The sequence below is a fragment of the Centruroides vittatus genome, unplaced genomic scaffold, assembly GCF_030686945.1.
Source record: "Centruroides vittatus isolate TY-2023 unplaced genomic scaffold, ASM3068694v2 contig_882, whole genome shotgun sequence".
In the NCBI taxonomy this organism is placed as follows: domain Eukaryota; kingdom Metazoa; phylum Arthropoda; class Arachnida; order Scorpiones; family Buthidae; genus Centruroides; species Centruroides vittatus.
The window spans coordinates 4,518,134-4,533,052 of NW_027122574.1; the positions used below are offsets into that span (position 1 = coordinate 4,518,134).

At 30.1% G+C, this 14,919-nt stretch overlaps 1 protein-coding gene across 1 annotated transcript in view; it reads right to left on the reverse strand.

The window, feature by feature from the left end:
• The window catches only part of LOC136983508 (protein retinal degeneration B-like), a 103,757-nt gene that overhangs the window by 46,707 nt on the left and 42,131 nt on the right, over positions 1-14,919 (reverse strand). Inside the window, 3 exon segments of the mRNA XM_067280263.1 lie at positions 2,561-2,915; positions 4,981-5,073; positions 7,570-7,677. Coding sequence (XP_067136364.1) covers positions 2,561-2,915; positions 4,981-5,073; positions 7,570-7,677 — 556 coding nt within the window.

Genomic DNA, 14,919 nt, shown 5'->3' on the forward strand with positions numbered 1-14,919 from the left:
CATTTTACGAAAGTTATGTAATTATTAAAAAAATAAACTGTAAATTTTTTATACAATCTTAAGTATTGAAATTAAAAAGGCATCAGTGAAATTGCAACACTGTGAAAGAAAGGAAATGAAATGATGAATAATAGAGATATTGTAAATATGGAAAAGATCAAAAACTGACACTAGATATGCATTTTATTGAGATTTAACCAGTAATGAGTATGCACACAATGTGTAACAATAGACACCTTGGCATACTATCAATGAAGATACTGATGGTTGTCTGAGAAATGTGCTAAGTTGCATTCACTTGGGTATGTAAAACAGTAAGTTGGCAAGTGGCTGCTCTCTTTGCAGTTGCCAACTGATGACATCCCAGATGTACTCTGAGTGACAAGTCTGGAAACATGTATTGCCATGACCTACTGTAGACTGTTCACAGTAATGAGAAACATGTAATTTGCTATTGTCATGTTGAAAAACAGTGCAGGGACACTTTACAGGAATGGTCATAATATCAGCTCAACAACCAAATCAACATATCATTGAGCTTTGTGGATGAGAATGGTATGGCTACCGTACATTATGTATGCCATCTCACACCATAAGGCCAAGAGTTAGCTTGCTGTGGCATTCTCTTTTGAATGCCACAACAAGCCAACTCTTTATGGCATTGGTGGCTTTCTCTCCACACCATTCTCTGGCCATTGCTATGTCTAAGACTAAATAAAACATTCTTCAGTTGCTGTTATGTACTCTACCAAACTGTGCCAATAGGATGCATTTAAATGAATAATTGAAGCAAGACATCTGGCTCAGAAACAAATATCATGCAAATGTCTCCTAATGGTCTGTGTAAACACAGATAAACTTCTTGTTTGTGGTAAGCAACCTTTAATTTCACTTGTAGTCACAAGAAAGTTAGTCACTGCCATTCTCCTAATGTGATGATTTATCTGTGCAGAGGTTTGTCACTGTGTTCTTGTCGCAACTATTAATGTTGCAACTATTGTGATATGCAACATTAATGGTCAAGTTCCAGTCTACACTTGCTGCATTAATTTGAAGAGATAATCCAATGTTCCAAAGTTCAAGGATTCTATCTCTATCCTGCTTATTTTTAACAATTTATTTCATCGTACACAATGCATTGTAAGATCATACCACATTTCTTTCTTCACTCTTTCACACTATGTCACAACAACAGGCTATCTGCTATAAAATCTTTATACCTTTAAGTCCCTCTCCCAGGTCCATGGTCAGAGCTACACATGTGGATGTTTGATCATTTGTATATCTTATCCATACCTCCTATTCCTGATTTGCATACTTCTGTATCTCTTCTTTCAGTGTTGCAATTTCACTGTTGACAAGTGTAAATTGAAAATATAGTACATGAAACTAAAATTAAATATATTGCTTAAGTTTAGTCATTGATGAAAAATCAATGTATAAAATTATAAGTTCTCATTATTTTACCTGCAAAAATTCTGTATTTTAATAAAATAAAGGAATATGTTATAGTCTTACTTTATAAAATTTACAAAGCTATTTAACTTCTGTAAAGATATAAATAAAATATATAGCACAAAATCTAAATATAAAGGTAGAGAAAACCCTCGATAAAAAACAATAAAAACTACATTTATAGGAATCCTAATAAAAATGAAAAACAAACATGTTATTTCTAGAAAACAATGAAAACATCTGAAAATAATTAAACTTAATTTTAATATCTTAAAGCAATGTTTTGCAAGAGAGTAATATTTGTAAAATTTACACTGTATTGTCAGAAGTTTTCTGAGAGGAAAATGTAGTTTTTAAGAATGTGATTAGCAAGGTTGCAGCCAAAGTTTCAATGCAAAAACGTAAATGTCGGACTTTCAGCACCACCATCCCGTAAGCCTAGAAGTTTGACAATGGTGTTGGAACATCAAGGATGATTCCATTGACGTTCCAAACGCCATCATCAAACTTCTAGACTTACAGGATGGTGGCGCAGAACGTCCAAATGTTGAAAACTTCAGCCGCAACCTCACTATTAATTTAATTTTGAATTTTCATAAGTAACTAATAAAATGACCGGAATGACAACAATATATAAAAATACATTAAATCAGAAGAAATAATGTCCTTCATATTTCATCCTCAAGAACTTCTCCAGAACATTCTTTACCAGAGGAGTTCACAGAGACAAAATATGAAGTCATTTATTTCTTCACATTTTGCTGAGGAGGGACTGTAAGTCCAAAATTCATACTATTGAAAATAAATTAAAATATTGAGGCTAGTCTTTTGTCTGATGACAGTGTGATAAGTCTAGAAATAAAGATGTCATCATAGAGCTCACTAGCACATTTTAAATTAGACAAGAAGTGTATTATAGTACATTTATATCTTCTAATTTAGTGTATTTTTTTATTTGATAAATAAGATTATAATATATTTATCTCAACTACTACTCTTACTACATATAGCATTATAAATATCTGTATTTATAATTTTATTTACTAATTGTCTAATCACAGTTTTTTATTTTGTATTTCTGTACAGAAACAGAAATTTAACTTACTTTGATAGTACAGCTAAGGCCTCACTGCAAATGGAAGGACAGAAAACTAAGCAGATAGATATACGACCTATCATACTGGAATAATGTTGTCGAACAACACTTTCGAAGGCACCACGAAAAGTGGTTATGTCAGACTTTTTAGAAGCCACGGTATCAATGCCAGTGTCAAGAATACTTCCACCGTGAAGAACCATAATGAGAACGGAAGTGGGGCACGAACGATGTGCGGGAGAAGAAGTTGGAGTTGCAGGCAGTGATGTATCTATGCTTCCTCCACAGCTAACTATAGACATTTTTGATGATCTTCCTTGTAAAATGAATTCACTTTTTGCATGAGCTGCTGTGAATATGTTATCTAAAAAATATAATCATTATTTATTATTTTTTATTTTGTGTGTTTAATTATTCAAACAGTTTACTTTATTATAGTCAATTAAACAATCACTTATTTTTAATATTAAGCTAAAATTAAATTAAGACAAATTTTAAAATATTGTTTATAAAATCAAACACAGTAAAACCAAAATCCAGCAAGGAAAAAGTTACTCTGATAAGCAAAACAAACATTTCAATCATTTTAAACAATCATTGTCAGGTTTAATTGAGTAAAACAGTCATTTTATTTGTCAACAATGTTTTTAGATGATGTATATGAATATGTATAAGTCAACTGTGTTCCAAAACTGGAATATATCACTTAAACACAGACAAATTTTTGTATAAGTTCAAATGAATTATAGCCCATGCTTTTATGGGGATGGAAGAGCATCCAATTAACGTACTTCAAAAAAAAAAACTTTCAAGCAGGTGAGATGATTTCCATGTGCTTGTAATTAATGGCCCTTGATCTTCTGGCTGCCTTGTAAATTTCCAATTTCTCCAGATATCTGTTGTGGGTAAAGTCCCATTTTGGATGTAAGATGTAGGTTAGATGTAGCTTCATTTACCTGCCTCAAACATCTAGAGAAACTGGAAGAGGAGGTGGTCAGTTGGGACTCAAACTGTTGGTGGTACCCATTCCATGAATTAAAATTTCTTTAAAAAAGAGACAATTTCAGTCAATTTTGGAAATCCAAGAGGCTGTAGGGAGAAACTAATCAGCATTCCAAAAAGATCCTTTTGTGAAGGTATGTGCTAATTACTACAGCATACACAAATTTTTATCAATCAAAGAGAGAGTATTTTGAAAACTGATACTAAGTTGAATCATTTCTGCCAAAAAAAATTTTTTTTAAAATAAATTCAGTTCCTATACATAACAGATGCATCTTGTATTTCAAATTTAATGTTAATTTTTTCCAAATATCAAATTCAATAAATCAAAATCAATATTACGATATCTAAAATACAAAAAGTGCTAAATGCTTCATATTTAAACATAATAAAATCTTTTTTTTATATTAAGCATTTACTTCAAAAATCATACAGTGTAGTAGTAGTACAGTATGATTTCATATATCAATGAGAAATTATTTTATTGACATCATCACAATGCCTGGTTACAATTTTTAATCATATTTTTAATTTATTTAATTTAAAATATATGCTCTCCGCCTCAAATTAGTAGTGGCTTGACCCTGTATATCATACTTTTTCTTTAACAATACAGTCCTGCCAGTCATCTATCGAACACCTTTCAGAGAAAAATTTTTGAATTGAAACAACATGATTTCCAGTTTGCATCAGAAGTTCGTATATAGTTAATCAGGGCCCCCTGTCCCTAAGGTTTCCATATCTGGTCTCGTCTTTCATCTATCTGACTCCATTCTTGAGATTAAGGAAAGACGAACAGATGGATGGACATAAGGACAGGCAGATGACAGTGAGAATTTATAAGTCTACAATTTTTTAAATTGCAGCCCAATTACAGAAGTGTGCATTAATGTAACAAATAAAGCAAGTGTTAGAAAATAGTGCTTAATGTTTGACAAAGACCAACTATTCATGACAAAAAAAGACCATTCCAAACACCTCTCTTGTGACTGATGAACTGAAGCAAAAAATAGATGAAAGTTTTTGAGCACTTAACATACAGTCTTAATCTGGCTGCCAGTAACTCATTTGTTTCTTAAAATGAAAAATTTTTTTGGATGGTAGTCACTAATTGGCTACAAAAATGGCAGCAGCATATGGAAAAGCAATCCTATGCTATGATAAATGCTTAAATCTTAAAGACAATAACCATATTGAAAAATAAGTAAATCTTGTAGTGAGTACTCAATAAATTTTTATTTATTAATTTTTTACAAAAACATGTTCTTTACTTTCTGGACAATCCTCTTATTTAGAACTATAAAACTTATCATTGATTTTAAGATAAAGGATATAAAATAAAGATTTCGTAATATTGTACAGCAAATAATAAAAATTGATCAATAATAAAAAAATAGCTAAATATTAACTTAATCTGTCATTTTTACCTTCTTGTACTTCTGCAGATTCTGGAGTAGTTTCTTCTTCATTTGGAATAAGTTCCATGGAACTCCACCTTGGAAGTGATGTTATTTCAATATCTACATAAAATTTACATATTTTCAATTTTTTTAATTCATATATTTAAAATAAGAAAAATGTAACATTTCTTTTTGACCATAGTTTAAATTCATGTATTTGTTTCATTGTCTTGGAAAAAAATGACTATTTGATCTCTACATATGATCTGTTAAATTTATTCTAAAATTAGAATTTGTGAAAATTTACTTCATAATAGCATCTAAAAACATTCCAACCATAATATAATTGTGGTCTATACACAGATGTGTTCCTGAAGTGCATTTTAATATAAAGATTTGTTCAAAATAAGACCATACCATTATGCTGTTAAAAAGAAAGTATTAAAATTTGAGGACATGCATTTCACAAACACTAAATAGTCATCAATATAATTTTTTTGGCTTATTTTACAGATAAAAAATTAAAAAAAAACAAAATTAAATTAAATTTGCAGGGAAAATTTGCATGTATTAGATGACAAAATGTCATGATCTAAAATCTCTATCATTATCATTAACTATTAATTCAAGAAATCTGTAGTGAATCAAAATAATTGCTATAAATTCATACAAATTTTTATGTTTACAAGTACAGTAGAGCGTCATTTATCCGAAAGCTGGTTAACCGAAATGGCGGTTATCCAAAAGCTTTCCAGTTGGACTGTATTGTGCCGAATAACGTTTTTGATACTAGATTAACTTCTAAAGTATAATTTTTTTTTGTTTTTATATTTTTCAATATATTTATTTTGTTTGTACAAAATAAAAAAATCATTTTTAATGATACAATAGCCTCGATTATTATTATAAAAATTTTCGTTAGGCTTAAAATGATGAAAATTCAACACAAAGTGACACGCAACAGAGAAAAATTTCAACATCGGATAGGTTATATATTTTTTCGTACCTAATTGGTTATCCAAAAAAATCAGTTATCTGAACAACCCCAGTCCCCAATTGATTCGGATAAACGACGCTCTACTGTATATCTAGTTGTTGCTCATAAAATGTTGAATTCGACCCCTTTTTTGCAACTTGTAATGAGAAATGGGTGTTGTATGAAAATCATCAATGGACAGTATAATAGTTGGTTGCAGACAAAGCACCAAGTCCGTAGCCAAGGAATTGACAGTTTTGTGGGCAGCAGCAGGGATTATCCATTATTGCATCTCATCCATTCTCCACAGATGTTTTATTTTGTAGGCAAGTTCCAAGAATTTACTAATCTTTTCAGATATAAGTACTTTGTACGTTATGGGTGTTTGGTACAGCTTTGTCTATGACATGAGCCGCTCACTTGCCAAAGCTATTAACTCCACAAAACAAAAAGTATAAAAGTTGATAATATAAATTAATTTTTAAAATTCCTTTTAAACTATAAATTTAAATAAACATTGTAGAATGTATTTTTATATACTGTTATATTAAAGCATAGTCTTAAAGTAACAATAAATAAAATTAGTTGAGCAAAAAATGTAAAACTAATAATGATTATATTAAGGATTTAGAAATGGCATTAATCAATTTGGCCTGTGAATGGCTCATATATTTGATTTTGTTTTGTTTGTATATGAATGTCATGCTGGTCTGTTGTGAGGGATTGTTTGTGTGTGATCATAGCTTGGTCATAGTATATTTTGTGTGTATTGTTTTTCTATATCTGTCTTAGACATATATTAGTAATATGGTTCCAGGGTGTAGTAGTTTGAGTGCAAGCTTTGGATGTATTATATTTGTTATTTGGTTATGTCAATGTACAGCTTGCAACCCAATTTGATGTGTTGAATAGTTTCATGCATAATGTGGCATTTCTTACAAGTGCTATCTATAATTTTTGTGTCTTTTAAAATATGCTTTCCTGTAGTTTTCTGACTTGGTCTTGTATGGCAATCATGAACTCTTCCACCTCTCCAAAGAGACATTCATGAGTCAGCCAGCAGTTTGACACAATTCTCTCAATGTAAAGTGGACCAAGGTTGTCTATCACAGAGTTCTTTCCAAAGCCCAACGCTAATGGTGTTTGTCATTTTTTGTGTTAGATCTAGGTAGTACTACATAAGTTTAAAGGCATACTGTTTTTGTCTGCAAGAATTACAGTTTTGTTTAATTGTGATGTTTCTTGTTTTGTATAAAAATTCTTACAGTGTCTGTATTTGGTAGCAGTGAAGATTTACTATATATATGTCTTGTCCTCTCTCTTTACAAGAAACAGTCAGCCTTACTATGGACAACTTAGGATGGTAATTGTTGTTTTGTTAATGTTGTTTTTTTTCCAGCTATTCTAGCTTTTTGTATAGCCAATGTATAACTCCAAATGAATATGTTAGTACTGGGACAACACACGTGTTGATTACTTTTACTGATGTGACTCTTACTTTAAACATGTGTTTTACATTCAACTATGTTTTTAAGCTATTTTGAAACTTAAAAGAAATAAATATAGAAACTGCTTTAAAGTTTTTGTTACATAAAAATAAATTAAAAAAATAAATATGCATATGCTTTCTAAACACATACCTTCAGCATCAAAATATTCTTCATCTGAACTTGTTTCAGAATCTCTTACGATACTCTCCATTCTCCAATTAGCCATTTGTACATCAAAATGAGCCATGGAATTACCATCTAAAAAAATATCAAAATAATTTATGTTATTATTATTTAAATATTATTATTATAAAAATTTAAATTTTTAATTCTCTAATCACAATTTTCAACATAAATGTTAAAGCTATTGTAAAAAAATAAATCAGCGCAACTTTCCCAGCAACAGTTAAAAATTTGGTGACACCATTTGTTATCATATTTTATTTAAAAACTATTATAAAATGGCAAAAAGCTTAATTTTGAGGGTAGGGATGAGTTTTATAAAAAATTGAATATGCTAATAATGAGTAAAATTGTCATTAAGTCCGACCCTACTGGAGATACAGACGACCTCCATTAGCTACCTCTCGACCTTTAATCACCAAAATTTAATAGCATCAACTGTGTATTAGGAGAATATACAAACCTCCTGGCAAAATTTCAGAAATTTTCAACAATAAGCACAGGAGTTATTAAGCTTCAAACAGAGTGAACAAAATTGTGTCCCCCATACACACTAACATCCATACATACAGAAATTACCCCCCAAATTTTTTTGCATTTCTTGACATTTCAAGGTCCTGGAGTCCAAAAATAAAAATCTGGGGAATCATTTTTGCCGGATTACTACTATACTTTCCCTCTGTATAACAGCCAGGAAAGTAATAAAAATTTTAAAAATTATATCAGCTTAATTCTCTCCCAAACTAAGATTTAGCTTCAAAAATTACTAATCAATTCAGTAATGTTTACAAAATTGTTGTTACATCTATCCACCCAGATAGATATTTTGTAAACTTGGGAATCTAAATCATCATTTAAATTAACAATAGCCTTTAATCCCATTTTTAAGATATTTAATACAAATATACATTATTATACATATGTAGAATAGCTCTGTAGTAAACATTTTCATTATTAATAGTTTATAATTTTAACGTTTTGTAAGTGGGAGTCTTGTAATAAATTCTTTAGGATAATTTTTGCCTTATATTTTTAAAATGTTGTTCATCTAACTTGTAAGTGAAGAAGGCCATTAACACCAGGGGCCAAAAGGCATTTTAGGGATATATATAAAGCATTAATAGTTTCATTTTATGTGATAACCCTTTCATTGTAATAATATTCTAAATATGTGTAATAAAGTATATTTGGATTAAATATCTAAAACATCATATTGCATATCTAAACATTCTTGGATAAATATCTTCATCCTCAGACTGATAAAGAATAATAGAACTAAAAGGCAAAGGAACAAGAACAGCATCACAAAAATTCTTCTGAACAGCAAAAATTTCACAATTGTCACAATAAAAAATTATTTTATTACAGTTAAAATGTTTTAAGTAATAAAAGAGTTTTATGGATCCGTAACATTTAGCACATAATCAAAAATCATTTTGATAGAAACATCTAGATAAATATACTATAAAGATGATCATCCCTTTGTCATAATTTTTGTTTTGAAGATACATTTTGAATATATTATCTACTTACTTCTATTTCTTCATTCTAATTTATTTCTCAATGCTGATTTACATCAATTTCAAAAGAGTTTTTAAAGTTTATTTCATTTTTTAAGATTATGGAATTTATTTGGTTCTTATTTATCATTTTTATTAATTTATTTGCTTGTGCATATATACACAAGCAAAAACTAATTTATAAAATACAGGGTGTAACAGAACTCTCTGCCAATATTTTAAAAATAGATTCTAGAATCAAAAATAAGCTTAAAATCCTCTATAAACGTTTTTCAAATTCTGCTTCATTTTTGAGATCTGGCCTGCCAGTAAATCATATAGAAACTAATTTTAAAACTTCCACAAAAAAGATACCACTGTTTGGAAAATAATCAATGGTATCCTTTTGTGTTACCAACACATCCAAACTGAAAGTTTATTTTAAATAAAGTGTGAAAGAAAAAACAAGAATTGTCAAATTTTTTTAAATATTGAGATACTTATGCCATTTGATAGCTAAATATGGACTTAAATGGGTGAAAACTGAAGTGGTCCAATAATTAAATGAATTTAAAATGTCAGAAAGAAGGTTAAAAATGGGAAAGTCCATATTGCATAGTATAAAAACTGGGAAAGTCTATTTTAATATGACAAATAGAGGACAGATAAGTAGATTTTAATCTTGCTTTGTTTTGTTGACATTAAGAACAAAATGTTTTTTGTAGTTTGTATGAATTACAGTAATAAATAAGTTATAACATTATAAACAATGTCTTCTGTTAGTGACTTGTGTGAAATTGTTGACAAACTATCAATATTTCTGTTAAGGTATGTTAAAAATATTTTGTTTATACTTAATGCAGGTATGTACTGTACTTACTATTGTTTTAATACAATACTGTACCTCCAATCAAACCTATTACCATTCTTGAAACCTATCCATCTCAAATTTTCTTCTCATTCCCATGAGATTCGAGATACAGGTTCAACTTGTAATTCATCCATGAACAAAGACTGTTATAAAACAATTTAAACTAAAAGTCATTGAAGAATTTTAGTTTTTTTGACTTTTTGTTTTTTTACAGATCAATTGGATCAGAGAAATTTATTATGGTGGTAAAAAATTGCTGATCCCAGTTTTTCTTCATGATGATGACAATGATGAAAAAATGTGTGATAAGTGATAGCGATGAAAGCTAGAAAATTTGCTAGAAATGTGGTTCAAGGAAGATTGAGCTAAGGTCAACAACGGACTTCTTAAGAACAGTTTTTGATCATCACACAATTTCAAAATTCAAAAATAGTGATTAGTCTTTATGTTCTCCAGATTTAATGTGCACAAATTTTTTCCTGTCTTAAAGATTATATGAATGTCAATAAATTCAAGAAATTTGAAGAAATTGAAAAAATTTCATAGAAACTACAGTATTTAGTCAAGGAGTTTTAACATCTGTAATGAATCATATTTTGGAAAAAGCAAGATTTTGAGAAGACACCAACAAAGACCATTCATAGAACATTATTTTTTACAATTATTCTAAAAAACAAATTCCATAAATTAAACCACATCAGCAAAATTTTATTTAAAAACAAAAAATTTATATATATATATATATATAAATCTTCAGTAACTTTTTTACAATCTCCTTAATAAATTCCAATAATGATTTACCACAGTCTACACAGAATTCAAATTCTTTAATTCTTTAAAATTCCATTGTAATTAATTAAATGTAAAATTTAAAATACTTAATGAAACATTAAAACATTATTTGATACATTCAAATTTAAAAAGAAAATAATAGATAAATTAACAAATAACAAAATAAAATGTACTAAATACACTGAAGCAACAATGATATAAATAATATAATAAAATAAATAAAATAAAATAAACATAAAAAAGGCATCAAAATATAAGGGCAGGTACAGACTAAGAATTTTTATATTTTAATTTTTGTTTTATGTAGAATTTCCAGGCAGAAGCTAATCCATCTGCATCCCTGGCATTAATACAACCATCCTTTAATTTACTTTTATAGATTTCAATTTTTTCTTCGTGTAAAGCTAATGATGGGGAACGCATGGTCTTGAGGAATAGTTGCTTCATTCCATTTAACTACAGAGTCCTCTGCTTGTGCCATACTTGACAAAACTGTGTTATAGTACTCTTTATTAATGTCATACTTGTGTTCCTTAAGTCTAATAGCTAAATTACTTCTTGTGACTCCATAGTCCTTATTAATTCCTAATTGCTGATTTTCGAATGGAATTCTATATACGCCCACTTTTTCTTATGATAGAAGGTGTTTAGTGTTTTATTAAGAGTTTTAAAAACACTGAGTTTGATATTTAGTTATTATTATGGCGGCACCAGCCAAGAATTATAAGGAGTATAGGAAATTGGCATTGAAGCTCGTAAGGGCAAATAGTAAACTAGAATTTCTTAAGCAGTGTATGCTTAACAAAGTCTATCCAATGTCCATTTATAGAATCAGTATTCCAAAGGAGTGTGCTTCGTTGAAAGACAAAAATTAGGAAGGATTGTCTATGTAGGTCCATCAGATTGACAAAAAATAGGAAGTATGGAATGTTACAAGAACTTATTGCATTAGAAAATGAAATATACATGAATGATCCAGGAAGACTTAAAGAAATCAATAAAAGAGTAGTCAAATTGACATACCGAGTATACAGGGATTTAAAGAAAAGATATATCAGAAGAATGACATGGATCATGATAAAACAAGTTTCAAAAAAAAAAAAAAAAAAGAAAAAAGAACATAAACCCATCACCATTTGTTTTATGGGACCAAGTAGGCATTCCAACCGAAATTAAGAAAATTCTCCAAAAAGGGCCTAACTTTGTTCCTGAAGACAAACTTATGGCAAATTTCAATGGCAGAACTGGAAAGAGGAATCTCAGAATTCAACGATTTAGAAAGTGATTTTTTCAGATGGAAGACTGTTCTTAAAGACCATACCCACAAAACAAAAAGCACTGAAATGAAACAGCTTAAGTATGCAAAACAATGGTTAAATGACAATGACTTGGTCCAAGCACAAGCTAACAAAAGTAAACACCTAATCATCATTAAAAGACAAAATTACAACAAATCCTTAGAAGATTACATTAAAAGAAAGGAATGTGAGCGGGTCAATGAAAAAACTGTTACAAACATAGACAGAAGGGTTAAAAAAAACTTGAAAGAGCACCATTAAGCTCCATATTAACTTTCCTTAAAGGATCTCATAACCCAAAACCAGGGATGCCAAGATTATTTGCATTTGCAAAAATACATAAAGAAGGCAAAAAGGTCAGACCTGTGGTTGAGAAATGCAAAGGACCCACATACATGCTGGTAAAACATTTACATAGATTCAGATGAACTATGCAGCAATGTTCTCATTGCACAAAACCCGACAAATGTAGTAAAAGAATTACAGGAATTAAGTTTACTTGATGAAGAAGTTGGGTCAGTTATGGATTTTGAAAACCTATATCCATCCATAAAAATAGAATCCTGTTATGAAGCTTTAATGGAATTTATGCTCCACATAAAACCAGAAATTGGTGCATTTGCAAACAATATGATGGAATTACCAAATTGGTACGCTATGAGTCCTTCTTCACTTTTGGTTAACAAGCATACAGACAAAAAAAGGGATACCTATGGGAAGCCAGATGTCAGGATTATTACGTGAATGTATTCTACATAACTTGGAGAAACACATTATTAATGGGTTCAGAATGGATATTGTATTTTACAAAAGATATGTGGACGATGTGTGCATTATTTGAAAAACCGGCAAGAGGATACACGAGTTTGTACAAGTAATCAACAACAACAATGATGATGGATTAAAATTTAAACTTAAACAAAAAAGTCACAAATGGATACATTTCTAGATATAGACATCCAATTGAAAGGAGATTGTATAACAACAGATATTTACGTGAAACCAACACATAGTCCACTTTACATTCCGGCTAACTCGAACAACCCTTATGGATACAAACTGTTGTGCACTTTTCGTGCACTCATTAGAAGAGTGTATTCATATTGCTCTAATGTACTAGACAAGATGAAGAAGATTAATAGAATCAAAAAAATAGCCTCAAATTTTGGATATAAAAAGAGTACAATAGAAGAACTAATTAAAAGATATGAAGGAGGCAAAAAATTAACCCAAACAAATCAGTTTAAAATCGCTAAGTTCACTTATAATAAAAATTCAAGGGCATCATGAAGCAAGTATCAGACAAAAAAGACTCCAAAATAGTTTACAAAAGAGCTCCTAATTTGTATAGTACAGTGGGTGATTGGCTAATGAACATAATCCATTCAAAGACTTTGTTCGCTATTTGAATTGTACGTTAACCGATTATTGATTTACCATAGGTTTTTTATGGGAATTTGATTAGTTCGTTCTGGAAACTCCAAAAAATAAAAAATATATACTTTCTTACTATGTTTATTTATATGCAATAATAAAAATACATATATACACAGTCTTGCATTTTTATTAGTCTTGCTTTTTCCATTTGTGAGAGTTAAAGAATCTGTCTAATGTCTATTGCGTTTCTCTCTTCTTCAGGATTTTTCAGAAGTAATTAATAGCACTGTAATTGTAGAGATCCCCAAGCATATTAACCTCAACCTGGTTTGGATGCCATTCTAAGACTGTTGTTCTGACATCTTCCCACTTCTTCAAAAGATGTTTAACAGCAGATATAGGCATTAATCCTCTTTTTTCAGAAGAAAACATATCTCTCCGAGTTTCTTAGTATTCTTTATTCAAAAGTTCTTGGCATTCTTATGTCATCAGATCAGTTTCAGGTTCCATTATGAGCTCTTCAATGTTCTTTATTTCTCAGATGTGATTTTTGTTACTCCTTTAGCTGCTTGAGTTTTCTTGATTATATTGTATCTTTCTTTGATAAGATTGAACTGTGGCTACTGTAGACCAGTTCAAGCCATACTGCCCAGTAACATCAGACATCTTCTGCCCCCTCTCTACCTTTGCTATTATACTCTCACCTCAAAAATAAAAACCGACGCAAATCTTAATGAGTGCCAACCCGACAGTCTTGCGAACACTATAGAAGAATTGTTTCTGCCAGAAAAATAAAAGGGTGGAATTACAAGGGAGAGTTTCGAAGTTCAGAGGAAAACTATCCAATCGGTATAAACTGGGTTGAGAATCGACGTCGACGTGCTCTGAAAAGTTTCGAATTGTTGCCTGAAGACAAGGAAAGACCAATCGGTATTCATTTTTTTACGTTGCTTCTTGTGTTTGTTCTGTGAGGTGTTCATTATCCAAACATGTGTTTATTGTCCAAACATGAAAATCTTTTGCGAAACTGTTTGTTATCTGATTTGTTCATTAACCAATCACCCACTGTATTCGCAGAAATGATAAAGACATGCTTAAGAAAGAAGAAAAAGTGGGCATATATCGAATTCCATTTGAAAATCAGCAATTAGGAATTAATAAGGACTATATTGGAGTCACAAGAAGTAATTTAGCTATTAGACTTAAGGAACACAAGTATGACATTAATAAAGAGTACTATAACACAGTTTTGTCAAGTATGGCACAAGCAGAGGACTCTGTAGTTAAATGGAATGAAGCAACTATTCTCAAGACCATGCGTTTCCCATCATTAGCTTTGCATGAAGAAAAAATTGAAATCTATAAAAGTAAAGTAAAGGATGGTTGTATTCATGCCAGGGATGCAGATGGATTAGCTTCTGCCAGGAAATTCTACATAAAACAAAAATTAAAATATAAAAATTCTTAGTCTGTACCTGCA